Genomic DNA, 14,401 nt, shown 5'->3' on the forward strand with positions numbered 1-14,401 from the left:
TATGTGTACACTTTGAGAGCAATCAACTAAATTTCATTTTTAATGTGTGCTGTTGTGCCCACAGGAAAAAATGGCAATAAAGATTATTTAATCTAATCTAGGTTTTCCCATTTGCAATGTATGGATGTGAAAGTTGGACCATAGGAAAGGCTGAGCGCCAAAGAATTGAGGCCTTTGAACTATGGTGCTGGAGAAGACTCCTGCGAGTCCCCTGGACTGCAAGGTGATCAAACCGGTCAGTCCTAGAGGAGATCAACCCTGATTGCTCTTTAGAAGGCCAGATCCTGAAGTTGAAACTCAAGTACTTTGGCCACCTAATGAGAAGGAAGGACTCACTAGAGAAGAGCCTAATGCTGGGAAAGATTGAGGGCAATAGAAGAAGGGGACGACAGAGACTGAGGTGGCTGGCTGGAGTCACTGAAGCAGTAGGCGTGAGCTTAAATGGACTCCCAAAGATGGTAGAGGACAGAAAGGCCTGGAGGAACGTTGTCCATGGGGCCGCAATGGGTCGGACATGACTTCGCAACTAACAACAACAAATCTAATCTAATCTAATCTAATCTAATTAAATGGAATGGATAAATGATTCTGGACAGTTGCTGCTTGCTCTTCTTGCCAGACTCCCTGTTTTGTTCAAGCTCTGTGACATTCTTTGCTAATTGCCTGGAGAAGCTGTGCTGCAAACATGTAGCTCTAAAGACAAGGTTTTGCAATGCAGATTGTTTACTCTGACACTTGTTCATGATGCATTGAGATTGAGGATGGCAGGTGGCCAGCACTCACTCCTTCACGTCCCCTGCTTCTGAGACAACGTCAGGTTCTGTGGGGGGGGGGGGGGGAACAAGCAAAAAGCAAACATTTAAATACATGCCTGAACTTGCAGTTGTTCCTGGCAGAAATCTTTGCCATCCACACATGGAACAAAGGAAGCCAACTTATTCTGATCCCCTACAATGCAGCCAGAAAATGATGGGTAGACATGCTTTTCTCACAAAGAACCAACTTTATTTGAGACTGCACAGTTTGACGAGCTGATTTATCGTCTGATGTTACCCATAATCCAGGAGTAGGTAACATATAAACAGAACATCTGGACTTTTCAGACCATGAGGTGGTTACACTCTGTCTATGACCAGTTGTGAAATCACTGAAACAATGCAGAGCTCAAAAACATTCTCGCAACTTCATATCATGCCAGATCATGCCAGTTTTTGATTTAATTTGCATTATTAAATACATCTTCTGTTTGTATTATTAGACAAATGAAGTTGACAGCAAACCTAATAGGCATCTTGGCAATAGTCTGGGGACCCTTTGCTGCTTCCAGCTATCACACAGTCTGCCTCTATCCTTACATCTTTTATTAGAGTTTATTGTGGTATATAGTGCAAATAGAAATAAAAAACAGGAAGGAAAGGGGAAATCAATGCAAGGTAAAAAGAAAAACAGGGAAAAGCAGGGACTTCCAACTCTTTTTGATGCAGAGCATAAAATACAATTGCAACTTCAACCTTTGCTTTACATTTCTAATAGATACAAGCCAACTTAATCCAATAATCAAAACCTAAAATCAAATTTTCATTTTTTTTGTTACAAGCATAAAATCCAGAAGCAGTTTCCAAGTAGAAACAAAATTGGATATTTTATTTCCTTTAATTAAAACAGCTTTGCCATCATGGCCTGCCTATTTCCTGATTATTAAGAAACCATGGTAAACTGTTTCAACTTCTTCCCTCAAGATGATGCTATAGCATTGCACACCAAAACAACTAGACACAAGGACAGTTTTTCCCCATGCCCTCACTCTGCTAAACAACTAATTCTCACAACTCTGTCAAACGACCTAGTAGTGCTGTATTACTATTATCCTTCTCATCTTTCCTATTACCCATTTCTTTATTTTCTTATGACTATAAACTTTGTTGCTTGTATCTTATGATTTATATTGATTGTTTTATTTAGTCTCCTAGTATGATTTATGTTGATTGCTTATTTAGTATCTTATGACTATCACTGAATGTTGTATCTTATGATTTATGATGAATGTATTTTATGGTTATGATCATGTTTTATCATTTGTTGCTTGTATGTACCTGAGACAAATTCCTTGTGTATCCAATCACACTTGGCCAGTAAAGAATTCTATTCTATTCTATTCTATTCTATTCTATTCTATTCTATTCTATTCTATTCTATTCTATTCTATTCTATTCTATTCATTCCACTCCACTCCACTCCACTCCACTCCACTCCATTAGAGGACAGGATGGAAAGAAAGAAGCCAAAACAGAAGCCTTGCAAAGGAGAAAAATACTGCACAGGTAGTCCTCGACTTATAATAGTTCATTTAGTGACCATTCAAAGTTACAATAGCACTGAAAAAAATGACTTATGACCGTTTTTCACACTTATGACCTCTATGGCTCCCCATGATCATGTGATCAAAATTCAGATACTTGGCAACTGATCCATATTTACGACCGTTGCTGCATCCCAAGGTCATGGGATCACCTTTTGCAAACTTTTGATGAGCAAACTCAATGGGGAAGCCAGGTTCATTTAAGAACTGTGTTAGGGTTGAATGTATGCATTTGTTTTGTTTCATTTGTTTGTTTTACTGTTTTGCATTTTATTCTCTGTGATAAATCAATAACAATAATAATAAAAATAAAAGAACCGTGTAACTAACTCATCAACTGCAGTGTTTCATATAACAACTGTGACAAGAAAGATTGTGAAATGGGGCAACATTCACGTAACAAATGTCTCAGTTAACAACAGAAATTTTGGGCTCAGTTGTGGTTGTAAATTGAGGACTACCTGTGCTTTCAGATTTGCAAGATTCTGTCAATGTAGCTTTACAATAAAGTTGAATTTGTTCACTTGGTTATTATTCCTTTCTGGTTTATCCTGTGAGGTTGATATCAATCTTGCAAATATGAAACTACATTCCCCCCCCCATCTTCTTTACAGTCTGAGAAACTAGGGGGGGGTCTCTTCTCAGGCCTTTGCTCCACCCACTATCCCATTGTGGCCTATGCTATCCAACTGGTCCTTTGACAGTGTCTGTTTGCCTGGTCTTTCCCACATACCATTATACAACCTATGCAAAAATGTGTGGGTTTGCATTAACAACACTATCATGCTGTGAACATCACCGACTTCTTTGATTTATGTTGTGCTCTGATTCAACAGAAACTTTGATAAACTGAATCTCCCATCTGAAGATTCACACAATCCTAGGGATTAGTTAATCAAAGAAGAGCACATGTGAGTTTCAGGTCTGTTTACCATACTTTAATTGAACTCACAAAATTAGCTTCTCGTTCTTCCCACAAAATAAATTGCTGGGGAAAAAAGCCTATTGGTTAAGAAACAAATCTCTAAATTGTATGTTTAACTTTTGCATCTGACTCAGTTTAGTCATTCTTAAGCTTCTAAAATAAATAAGTCTGTTTTCCGTGGTATATCAACTTGTAGCCTAAGTCTCTGAATGTAAGAAGAATATTTTGAAAACATTTTCCCATTAATTTAGGTCTTTCCTTACACTTTATTTCTTCATCTTGGCTAGTTACTTGTAGCAATCCCTGATGTTTAAGATTAGCTTTTTCATTGACAGCCAAAAGGAAGCAATAAGAACAGAAAAAAAAAAATCTAATCATGTCGATGATGCAGAAGAACGTCAAGTGGGATGTCAGGACTGCCTCTGTTCAAATCCTAAAAAAGAAAACCCCCAACTCCTTTGATTTAGAGAAGAGGTACTTTTCAACCAATCACGCGACTAACTGACCACACACAGGCACACAAGCTAAGGAGAATAAGACAAGAAAATCCTAGTTTGGTAACGAAACGTTCAGAAATTATATTGAAACAAGCTTGGAGAACAAACCACCGCTAAAATCTAAAACCCAAGCTACAAGTATTTTCTATTATTTCAAAGAGGTACTTTTAGGTACTGATAGCAGTGAAAGCATGCAAGATCTGAGGCAAAACCATGCACAAGTTACACATAGCAAATCATCCCAAATCCCTCCTCCCAGGGTCTGCACAGAGAGTCCAATCAACATCCAGTAAGATGTTATGGGAAACAGCTCCTCTGCAGGTGTTTCTTGCCTCTGGAGTCCCAGGACGGTTGACCTTGGAGAATTGTAAACTAACTCACTCAGCAGTGCCATAGCTCATGAGTAAAAACCTCTCTTCCAGTTCCCAGGACACCCACTCCTCACCACCCCTCTTCCCACTCCAAATACCTAACCCAGGGGTAGGCAACCTTGGATCTTCTATGGCTCGTGGACTTCAACTCCCAGAATTCCTGAGCCAGCCATGCTGTGGAGAAATGGAGAGGTTTCCATGCTGAGCCATGCTGGCTCAGGAATTCTGGGAGTTGAAGTCCACGAGTCATAAAAGAGCCAAGGTTGCCTACCCCTGACCTAACCCTACCCTCCCTGTTTCCATGTCAGCCGATAGCAAGCAAGCCTCAGAAAAGCCAAGTCAACGGGGAAGCCATATTCCCTTAACGTCCATGTTACTAATTTAACAACTGCAGTGATTTACTTAACAAACCTGGCAAGGAAAGTCGTAAAATGGGACAAAACTCACTTAACAAATTTCTTACTTGACAACAGATTTTGGGCTCAATTGTGGTTGTAAGTTGAGGAGTACACTTTTTCGTTCTTAGAGAGTATGCATAGGACATCTGCAGAGTGTAACTCTTCATAGTTTTATTCATTGGCCTCATGGTGTTTGCTAGAGTTTAATTCAGAGTAAATGTACTTTGGAGTGTAATGGCTAAAAGCAGAGCGATCAGAAACTTTTTGGGGAGTTGAATATTTGACCTTTGATTAAACTTCATGCAGGATTGAAATACGTATCTTTTATCTGTGCTCTCTTGCTCAATAAGGAATCAATAAAGAAGAATCAAGTTCAGTAAGATAGAATTTTCCAGTTTTTTAAAGAAATAGTTTTATTATTGTATTGGTAGTTTAATTATGATAGCTTAATGGAGCTTGGAATAATAAATCAAAGCCACTAGGAATAACTGGTTTAAGCTTCCTTTAAATTTAGCCACATAAACCAGTATTGAATATCAGCTTCCCAATCCTGAAAGTTCCCTCAAGATAGGTAAAATTACTGAAGGTAAAATTCCGTAACAAGCCAATGTGAAGTTCATTCAGAATAGTTATCGAGGGTATTGAACAATTATACTTTACTAGTATGTATTTAGATCTTTCCAAGTTGAAATTCCTGGCTTGAATTCTTGTCTGTATAACAGAGAAAGGGGATCAGCTACCATATATTCCGGCGTATAAGACGACTTTTGAGAGCGTTGAAACAGGCGCTGAACTCGGGGGTCATCTTATAAGCCGAGTCGTTTTATACACTGGAAGTAAGGTAGTTTCCGGCGTATAAGATGACTTTCTAGGCGTGCGACTCGGCGTCGATCGTCTTATATGCCGGAAATACCAGTATTTCCGGCATATAAGATGACTTTCTAGGCATGCGACTCGGCATCGATCGTCTTGCGACTCGGCGTCGAACTTGGGGGTTGTCTTATACGCCGGGTCGCCCTATACGCCGGAATATACGGTACTGTATTTCTGTGTAAACAAGTTAATCAATATTTAAGGCAAAATAATCATATACCTCATCAAGTATCTTCTCCATAGCCATTCCTTATATAAATGGAGAGATATGTTTCTATCAGTTACTGGGTATGGATAAAAACATTTATTTTTATGAGAGATCTGGAATCAGGGCAGGATTCCCTATTGTACATCAGGAGTGTCAAACTGCCGGCCCATGGGCTGGATGCATCATGCAGAAGCCACGCCCAACCCATTGCCGGCAACGGCAAAACAGTCCTGATATGTCGCCGACGTCACATGATGTCGCGAGTTTGACATGTCTGTTATACACTATTGCAATATGGCTGTATCTAGACCACAATCTGAATTTTACAGATAGATTTGTTCATTAACATTTTATTTAATAAACATACTTCATCTAGAACAATATTCCACAGAATTTAGTGTTATTTCTTTTCAAAGTGCATTCTTTCTTGTTTAAAATCACAGAATTGGATGACTAACCTAGTTTTGTACATTTGCTGCCCAAAGAACTCCTTAGTCTATACTGATTTATTGATAGATATTAATAATGTCCCAAATAATTCTATCTGGAATAGTAATGTTCCCTAAAGCAGAGGTCCCCAACCCCCAGTACCAGGCCGCCGCATGCCAGCAAACAGTCCGCACAAACAAGGAAAGCCCCATCTACAGGATGCAGGCAGCACACAAAACCATGCCCCCTCCAGTCCATGGAAAAACCTCTCTCCATGTAACCGGTCTCTGGTGCCCAAAAGGTTGGGGACCTCTGCCCTAAAGCACTTACTTTAAAAATCCAATCTCCCCCTTTCCCAACCCAGTTTATTTATTTGATGTTCTTAATCATTTAGTTTTCTGCACATTTTGAATATCTTGCCGCAGATCAGACATCAAGGTAAGGCTAACTACGTGAACCATAAAATCTTCAAAATCGATTTTGTCATTCTTGTTCTCATCAAGAGCAGACATCATTTCCTGGTACTTTGGTTTGGTTTCTTGACCCTGTGAATGAAAATTAGTAGATACTGTCAGATATGAAGAACCTGACTCACATGTGTAGAGTTCAAACTTGCTACTTTATTGTTTTATGCCTATTCCACAGGAATCTCCCCAGACTGCAGCTTTCCCCTGGGAAAGACTAGATAAGGCTCAAAGGCATTTGGTGTGTGTGTGTGTGTGTGTGTGTGTGTGTGTGTGAGAGAGAGAGAGAGAGAGAGAGAGAGAGAGAGAGAGAGAGAGAGAGAGAGAGAGAGAGATTACTCTCTTGTGTTTATATAATAAGTCCAGAGTAATTTGGCACTTGAGTCCTCCTCCTGACTGAGACAGTTGCTCTCCAACATAAATTTCTAGAAGATCTCCTTTGAGGAACGAGAAGAAGAAAGGGGAGTTGCTGTCTTGTGAGTAGCTGCACTCACTTCACTTTCTCTGTCCTGAATATTCCCACATCCTCATTGGACATGCAGTATATGTGAAATCTCTCTTCTTCTGTGTTGCTTAAAAGGATGTTTTATACAGGATCTCTGTTTGTTTGAAGGTTCTATGGTATTTCCCAGATATCATTATTAAATGTTGTAATGGAACAAGACGCCTATTCTTACCTGTATAAAATGCGTAAACTGAATTAGGAGCAGCTTCTTAGCTTCAGATTTGCTGAGTTTGCCCTCGGCATCTGCCGCATTATCATAAACCAAGGCTGCTGTAGCCACGGCTTTTTCTAGCTCAGAACTTTTTCCTAGAGCTGAGAGGGGAGGGGGAGAAACAAAAATATATGGAAGATGACAAATCAATAGAAGTCTACAGGAGTGAATATATGGTGACAGGGAGGAAGAAGCTAAGAGAGAGCAGATTCCAGATCTGAGGGACCATCAACACTGACTTCCCTGATATCTTGTAATTTCTTGATACAATAATGGCTTAGTTTAATGAACATTTCTAAACCCTGGGAGAAGACATTGAAACTAGATTTTACACTTCACCCTTTTGAACTGCCTTGTTATTGATGAATAACACTCACTAATATTTGCAGATTATAGTGGTAAATCTTACACATATCCCTCCTTCTATTCCATGAAAAGGTAGGGTATTCTCCAACTTGCAAAATGAGATTCGATGCTAAGACCAAGGCAATTTGGAGAGAAGTTAGTGAGTGGAATTATGAAAGGGTATGAAGATTACAGATAAGACTCAGCTACTGAAAAAATGCAAGTGTCTGACTTCATCTGAAACCCTAGAGACTGCTAAACAAAGGCTCATAGCACTGGGTATCAAACTAAGGAGATACACAAGTGAAACAGAGGCCAAGAGGATAAATGCCCTATTCTCCAAGGAACCATCCAAGGTGTACTCCCAACTGCAGTGCAACAATACAGTAACAGCAGTGCCACCAAGAGCAGAAACTGAACAGTATTGGAAGAACATATGGGAGAAAGAGAAGACATATAATACTGCAACACCCAAGGGCAGTCCACAGCAATATCCAAAACAAGAACCCATCACCATCACAGTAGCAGACATCCAACAACAGTACATGAAGAGCTGGACAACACCTTATCCAAACATGATTCAGATCTAATAAAGAAACCAGCAGAAGTGCATGAATGTCTTGCAGCCTATTGGAACCAGCTGCTAGAAGCAGACTCCCACCCAAACTGGCTAACATAAGGAAAGACAGTGTTGGTCATGAAAGACTCCCACAAGGCAACAGCACTGTCCAGCTACTGGCCAATAACCTGCTCCCTATAACATTGGAAGTCCTGTGAGGCATCACAGCTGCCAAGCTGCAAGATCATATGGGCCAGTACATGAGCACAACTCCAAAGGGCATTGAAAATAATACGTTCTAGATCAGACATGTCAAACTTGCGCCGTCACATGACATCACACAATGTATTGGAGCTTTTTCCCCATTGCCAGCAATGGGATGGGCACTGTTTCCTTGTGATGCGTCCAGCCTGCATGCCAGCAGTTTGACACACCCCTGCTCTAGATGAAGCTGTCCTTTAAGACCACCCAAAACCTGAACTGCAATAGTACATGTAGCTTATACCATTGTTGCATGAACTGCCCCAGGTTCCAGTTCTTTCCAGGTGAACTTTAAGGTGTATGTTATCAGTTAAAAAATCCTGAATGGCATATCCATTCATCCCATCAGATTGAATAGGGTGGGCTTTTTTCCAGTTACCCTCTATTAAATATTGTGATCTGTCAGGACCTAGGACAGGGGTCTTCAAACTTGATCCTTTTATGACTTGTGGACTTCAATTCCTGGCTGAGGAATTCTGGGAGTTGAAGTCCACAAGTTATAAAAGGGCCAAGTTTGAAGACCCCTGACTTAGGAAGTGAAGCTTTTTGGTAGCTATGCCTATCCTACCCTCAAAATATTGTTGGGGGGGGGGTGTCCCCAAAATCTCATAATTTTCCAGAAGCCTGTTTCAGAAGCTTGGCTTTTCTCTCTGATATTGGCCAGGATGGGAAATGAGCCTAACATTTGTATTTTGGAGATAATAGTTTTATGACATTTGGTAGTATGTAAGAGTTTTTAGCCCTTGTATATCTTATTATTTGTATATCTGAACGTTAACTATCCAGGGTTATTTTATTTAAGAGGAGTGGCATAAACCTCTTTCATACACACCTGTACAAAGAAGTGGCATACACTTCTTTCATACACACATGTACACTACTAACAGTGACATACTGTTTTTCAATGAAGTTGTTGTAGTAAGGTAATTGCATTCCTGCCATGGATTTCAGGAGAAGCTGTTCTCAGTACTGACTGACTGCATTGCTCAGCTCTTTCCGGGGAAAAAGTTTGCAGGAAGAAATAAAATCCCCACAAGAAGAGCAACGCTGTATGCTTTGTATAGCGGGTGACCAATGTAATCCCTAAGTTTAATAGTGTCATCTAACAGAGATGGACAGAGGAGAAAAGTAGCATAGATCACCTTACCCTTTATAGAAGACAACTGCTTGGAAATTGGAATGCTGAAAATTAAACAGAGAGAGCTCAATTCACATATCACACCATTAAATTTGGTTACAAACTTTTTTTTTTAAATTACTTTCTTTCAGAAGGCACAAACATCATATTAATCACAGTAAGTTTTCAATATTTCTTATAAATAAAAAAGTGCCTTGAATGTTTGATGGGGGAGAAATGATAATAAATAAACACAAAATACTAGTTCAGGCAATTTCGTTCCATGGCATTGAAAAATCTAAGTTTCTCACTTACTTTACAATGCAAGCATATGTTTTTGTAATTTGTGAGTTTATCTACCGTTCCAGCTTCAATTAAGGCCTGAATAACTTACCTGGGGAGGTTCTTTTTCTGACCCAAGCCTGTTTCTGACAGCCATTTCACACAATCTCTGTGCATGTGGAGAAAACCTCTGGGTAGAGCTTTGCTGAGTATTGTGGAATTTTGTAATAAATAGCACTTCATGAAAATGGGCCCATTCTCCTTCTCCAGGATAGCTGGGAGAATTTTGGAATCCTTTGCCTCTACTTGAGATGTCATAGCTTAGTGCAGGGGTCTTCAAACTTGGCAACTTTAAGACTTGTGGACTACAACTTCCAGAATTCCTCAGCCAGCCAGGGCTGGCTGAGGAATTCTGGGAGTTGAAGTCCACAAGTCTTAAAGTTGCCAAGTTTGAAGGCCTCTGGCTTAGTGGGATATCCAGTTCCAGGCAACCTATCATTAGGGCTAATCCTATAATTAGGCAGAACCAAGCGCTGAACAGAGAGCAATTTACCTTTCTCATGAGCCACAGATCAGAGTGACCTGCCATTTCAGTGTATCTTTGGAAAAGCACATCAAAGGTGTTCTGACTACTTGATTTATTATTATTATTATTTTGCTGCAAAGCAAAGTGTTCTATGGAGCAGCTGCCTCCAGGGTGGCTACCATTGCAGTAAGACTGTGATGAGGCTCTTGAGAGTATGTATCAGATCCAGAGTTTTGTTCTGAAGATCCTATAGATTCACAGAGCCAGGCATATTTGCCAAGGTGGGAGGTAGTAGCTGAGATCAAATATGACACAAATTCTCTATACAGTAAATAGGGGCAGATAACCAAGCAATGTGGAAGCCTGGTAGGCAAGCAAACCTATCTTCATCTGGTTGAATGAAATAAATGCCTCATAAAGCATGAAAGTAGGTTTTTAACAATTAACGATAGGTTTAGCCATTGTTTTGAATTTAGGTTTAAAGCTAAATTGAGAATCATCAAAATCAAATTAGAAGCTTCTAGTTCCTTCTTGTAAGACAGGGGTGTCAAACTCAATTTCACTGAGAGCCGCATCAGCATTGCGGTTACCCTGGGTGGGCTGGGTGGATGTGGCCAGAGTGGGTGCAGCCTACTGAGTGGGCGTGGATGGAGTGGGTGTGGCTACTGGGAGGGCGTGGCCAGTTCTACATCATTCGCGTCGAGAGTGCCTATGGGGGCCTGGGCAGGAGTGGAACAGATCAGAGGGTCTCTGGCAGAAGGGGATGGGATCGGGGCAAGTGCCAAGGCATGGTCACTGGGGCAAGTGCCAAGATGGCTACCACAAAATTGTACATTGGCTCCCGGCTGGCCTGGGCCAGGGCCAAGGCAGCGGGGGCCGTTCCCGTTTCAGGATGGCTTTGTGGGCCATATGAAACCACTTTGTGGGCTGCATCTGGCCCCCGGGCCTTGTGTTTGACATGTCTGTTGTAAGAGGACAAAGACCAAGTGAAGGCTAGATTCATTCTTGTATCGATGCATCACACTATCTTTTCACTTTCTGATTTATATTTAGATGTGTTCCTTATTGTAAAAAAATGAAAATTTGTTCTGTGATTGCCACATCATATATTGTATACAGCTACAATATGATTTGGAGGCAGGACTGAGCATTTACATTCCTATTTCCATTTTTTGATTTAAAGATTAAAAAAAACTAGGTTCCTTAAACCTCTGCTACATTTAACATCCCAATTTTGCATTCAAAACTCTTCCCGCCTGTAAAAGCTCTACAAAAGATGGTTGAAAATTTCAGCCCAACCCCTCTACTGATGTCTTTGGGTGAAAGAAGTGGTATGTATCTTGGACAAGATCCATTTTGAGTGAATGCAGCCAACAAAATGTCTCCTTGTGATCTTTTATAACTTCTTTTATTTAACATTGAATATGAACGATTTGGCCGATGTCCAAGTAGCTGTATGGTTCTAGTCTACAATTGTAAGTTGTTCAGCAGGACGGCACATATTAAGTCAGCTCAAATTTCAAAAGCGAGTATGAGTTACAAACATGAAAAAACAGTTTTTTAAAAATAAAAAAAGCAGAATGGTTCTTCTTTAAAAATTAATGCAAAGTATTAGCTGGGAACAATTCTTAATAATAAGAGCAGGTTTACAGTAGGACCAACTGTTTAAAGTGTTGGTGACTTCTCCTTTGCTGGGTGTGTTCAAACAGAAGCTGAAATCAATCTGATGGATGTGCTTAAATATGGATTTCTTTACTGCATAGAGAGTTGAACCAGACGGTCTAAGAGGGAGGGAGGTTTCCAACTTTTTTTCTTTTAGATTTATAACTTAGGTTTATTACTTTAAAAGTCACTCAAGACAGTGAATGTACCTAAATACTCTTCCCCCCTCCTATTTTCTTCACAACGGGGTCTTCAAACTTGGCAACTTTAAGACTTGTGGACTTCAACTCCCAGAATTCCTCAGCCAGTCCACAAGTCTTACAGTTACCAAGTTTGAAGACCCCTGCTCCACAACAACAGCCCTGTTAGGTGGGTTGGTCTGAGAGAGAGTGACTGGCCCAAAGTCACCTCCAGATAGTTGATGTTCCAGTCCTACTTTTATGATAACCAAGTACTTTGGGGCTAAAGTACTAGAAACTCGTAAAATCCATTTACACACTCTGAAAGCTCGGTCCTTTTCTCTCGTTTAGAAACATACACAATGAAAGTACAGATCAAATGGAGAAGGCATGTGAGGTTCCCAGAGAGGAGAAAAAAAAATGCTCTTGATTGTCACTTACCGTTTGAACGTTTTCTTTGAAACTTTGGTTGAAGAAACATCCTTTGGATGATTTGGAGAATATGAGGTAGTCTCGGTACTAGAGGTACAGCCACACATCTTTCCCAACAGCTTGGCTACTACTGTTTACGATCTCTAGGCAACTGAAGAATTGGCAAACTGGCAAACAGAAACCCTTTGTGTTGGGAAGGCAGCACAGTCATGGAAATGTTCCCTGGCCATTGGAGTTGTTGCAAATAAATCAGTCGGGAAGGAAATGCCAGAAATCAAGAGGAGCTGTGACACCCAAGACTTACCTCATGCAGAAAGTATCTTTTAAAGTGCACTTTTTGCATATTTCTGAATGTGAATTCAAGATTTTAAAAACAAGAGGCAATGGAATCTACTGCATGACACTCAATATAGCTCCTGCCTTTGCATGGCATTTCCTGTCTAGAAATTCATGATATCCTAAACACACTTGCCTGGGAAAAAGCCCATTAAATTTAAGGAAAGTTTCCTGCCTGAGCAGGGAGTTGGACTAGATGACCTCCAAGGTCCCTCCCAACTTTATTATTATTATTATTAGTAGTATTAGTATTAGTATTATTAAGGATCATCGCACAGTCAGCCAGATGTTCAGACTGGATTTGGCATTTCTGTCTACCTATCGAGTCCTTACCAAAGACCTGGGATAGGCAGATGTGGATGTTTGATGGTATTACAGATATCGTCGCAAGATGGAAGCAGTTCCTAGTAAGGCCACCTTTTGCAAGTGGTACTCCAGTTGTTTTGGGATTGCACCCAAGGGGCCTATTACTATTACTACTACTATTACTATTATTATTTTTGTTGTTGTTGTGTTGTTGTTTGTTTGTCAGTTTTGACTTTGGGCATGTAGATACACACCCATGTAATTTTCTTGGCAACATTTTCAGAAGTGATTTCCCCATGTCTTCTTCCTGAGAGAGTGGTTGGCCCAAGGTTACCCAGCTAGATTTGTGCCTAAAGGAGAACTAGACTGTCTGCTGGTTTCCACTCTGGTGCCTTAAGTACTACACCAAATTAGCCATCTCAGAGGAATATACAGTGTATATAAAATAAGTCTTGCAGGATCAGGTTAATGGCTCATCTAATTCAATGTCTTGTCCCTCTTAATAGTCAGCCAGTTGTTTTCAGGAAATCCATACACATGGACAGGCAAGTGATAACTTTATTTTCACTGTTGTATGCCTAGCTGGTTTCCAATCATACAATCCCCTTTTTTTTTTAATACTGCCTACCCTAATGGCTTTCACTGACATTCACTGGATGGCTGCAAATCGCACAGTTAGACCACGCATTGTGCAAAGAAGAAATTTCTATTATAGATCTGAATCTCCCTGCATTTAGTTTTACATTTAGTTTTATTCATTTTAGTGCTGATCTTTCTACACATTGCCTCCCAAGCTGTAATAGTTCTTAGATTTCTGGTGCCTTTTTAAAGGGAAAGACAGCGCATAATTGCAGAGTCGCTGTCGATATGCTTGTAGTCCATGTTCATTACCCCTTCAATTAATACCCAGAAATTATATAGAAATGGAGCTGCTCTCAGCTTGAAAACAAGAGAAAGTTTTGTCATTAAGTGTGAAAGGTGGATTTCCCTCCCCCCCCATTTGAATCCTGTAACAAAGCATGCAGAGCTTTATATCTGAGTCTGAGTTAGAAGGCATGCGACTGAGAAGGCTGAGTCATTCTCAGAATCCAAGTTATGCTCTCAGCTAAGAAATGGCCCCTCAATGTTGCTTGGCAATTCAGAATAACAGAAAAAC

The 14,401-nt window shown here is 40.2% G+C and overlaps 1 protein-coding gene across 1 annotated transcript; it reads right to left on the reverse strand.

Annotated features, from left to right (window-relative positions):
• Positions 1-4,945: 4,945 nt before the first annotated feature.
• On the reverse strand, positions 4,946-12,857 carry SNTN (sentan, cilia apical structure protein). Its single transcript, XM_039326684.1, has 4 exons — positions 12,613-12,857; positions 9,553-9,587; positions 7,202-7,341; positions 4,946-6,605 (listed from the first exon to the last, which is right to left on the reverse strand). Exons 1-4 carry the CDS (start codon positions 12,708-12,710, stop codon positions 6,447-6,449), a joined length of 432 nt encoding a protein of 143 aa, XP_039182618.1. The 5' UTR covers positions 12,711-12,857; the 3' UTR covers positions 4,946-6,446.
• Between the last annotated feature and the right edge of the window lie 1,544 nt (positions 12,858-14,401).

The sequence above is a fragment of the Crotalus tigris genome, unplaced genomic scaffold (assembly GCF_016545835.1).
Source record: "Crotalus tigris isolate CLP2741 ecotype Arizona unplaced genomic scaffold, ASM1654583v1 scf7180000024342.5246164, whole genome shotgun sequence".
Lineage (NCBI taxonomy): Eukaryota > Metazoa > Chordata > Lepidosauria > Squamata > Viperidae > Crotalus > Crotalus tigris.

Excerpts from the sequence above, each read along its gene's own strand:
- SNTN (XM_039326684.1), bottom strand. The coding sequence starts at position 12,710 with ATGTGTGGCTGTACCTCTAGTACCGAGACTACCTCATATTCTCCAAAT. Across the intron at positions 9,588-12,612 it reads TCAAAGAAAACGTTCAAACG|CATTCCAATTTCCAAGCAGT; the intron begins GTAAGTGACAAT and ends TTTAATTTTCAG. Across the intron at positions 6,606-7,201 it reads AGTTTACGCATTTTATACAG|GGTCAAGAAACCAAACCAAA; the intron begins GTAAGAATAGGC and ends TTTCATTCACAG.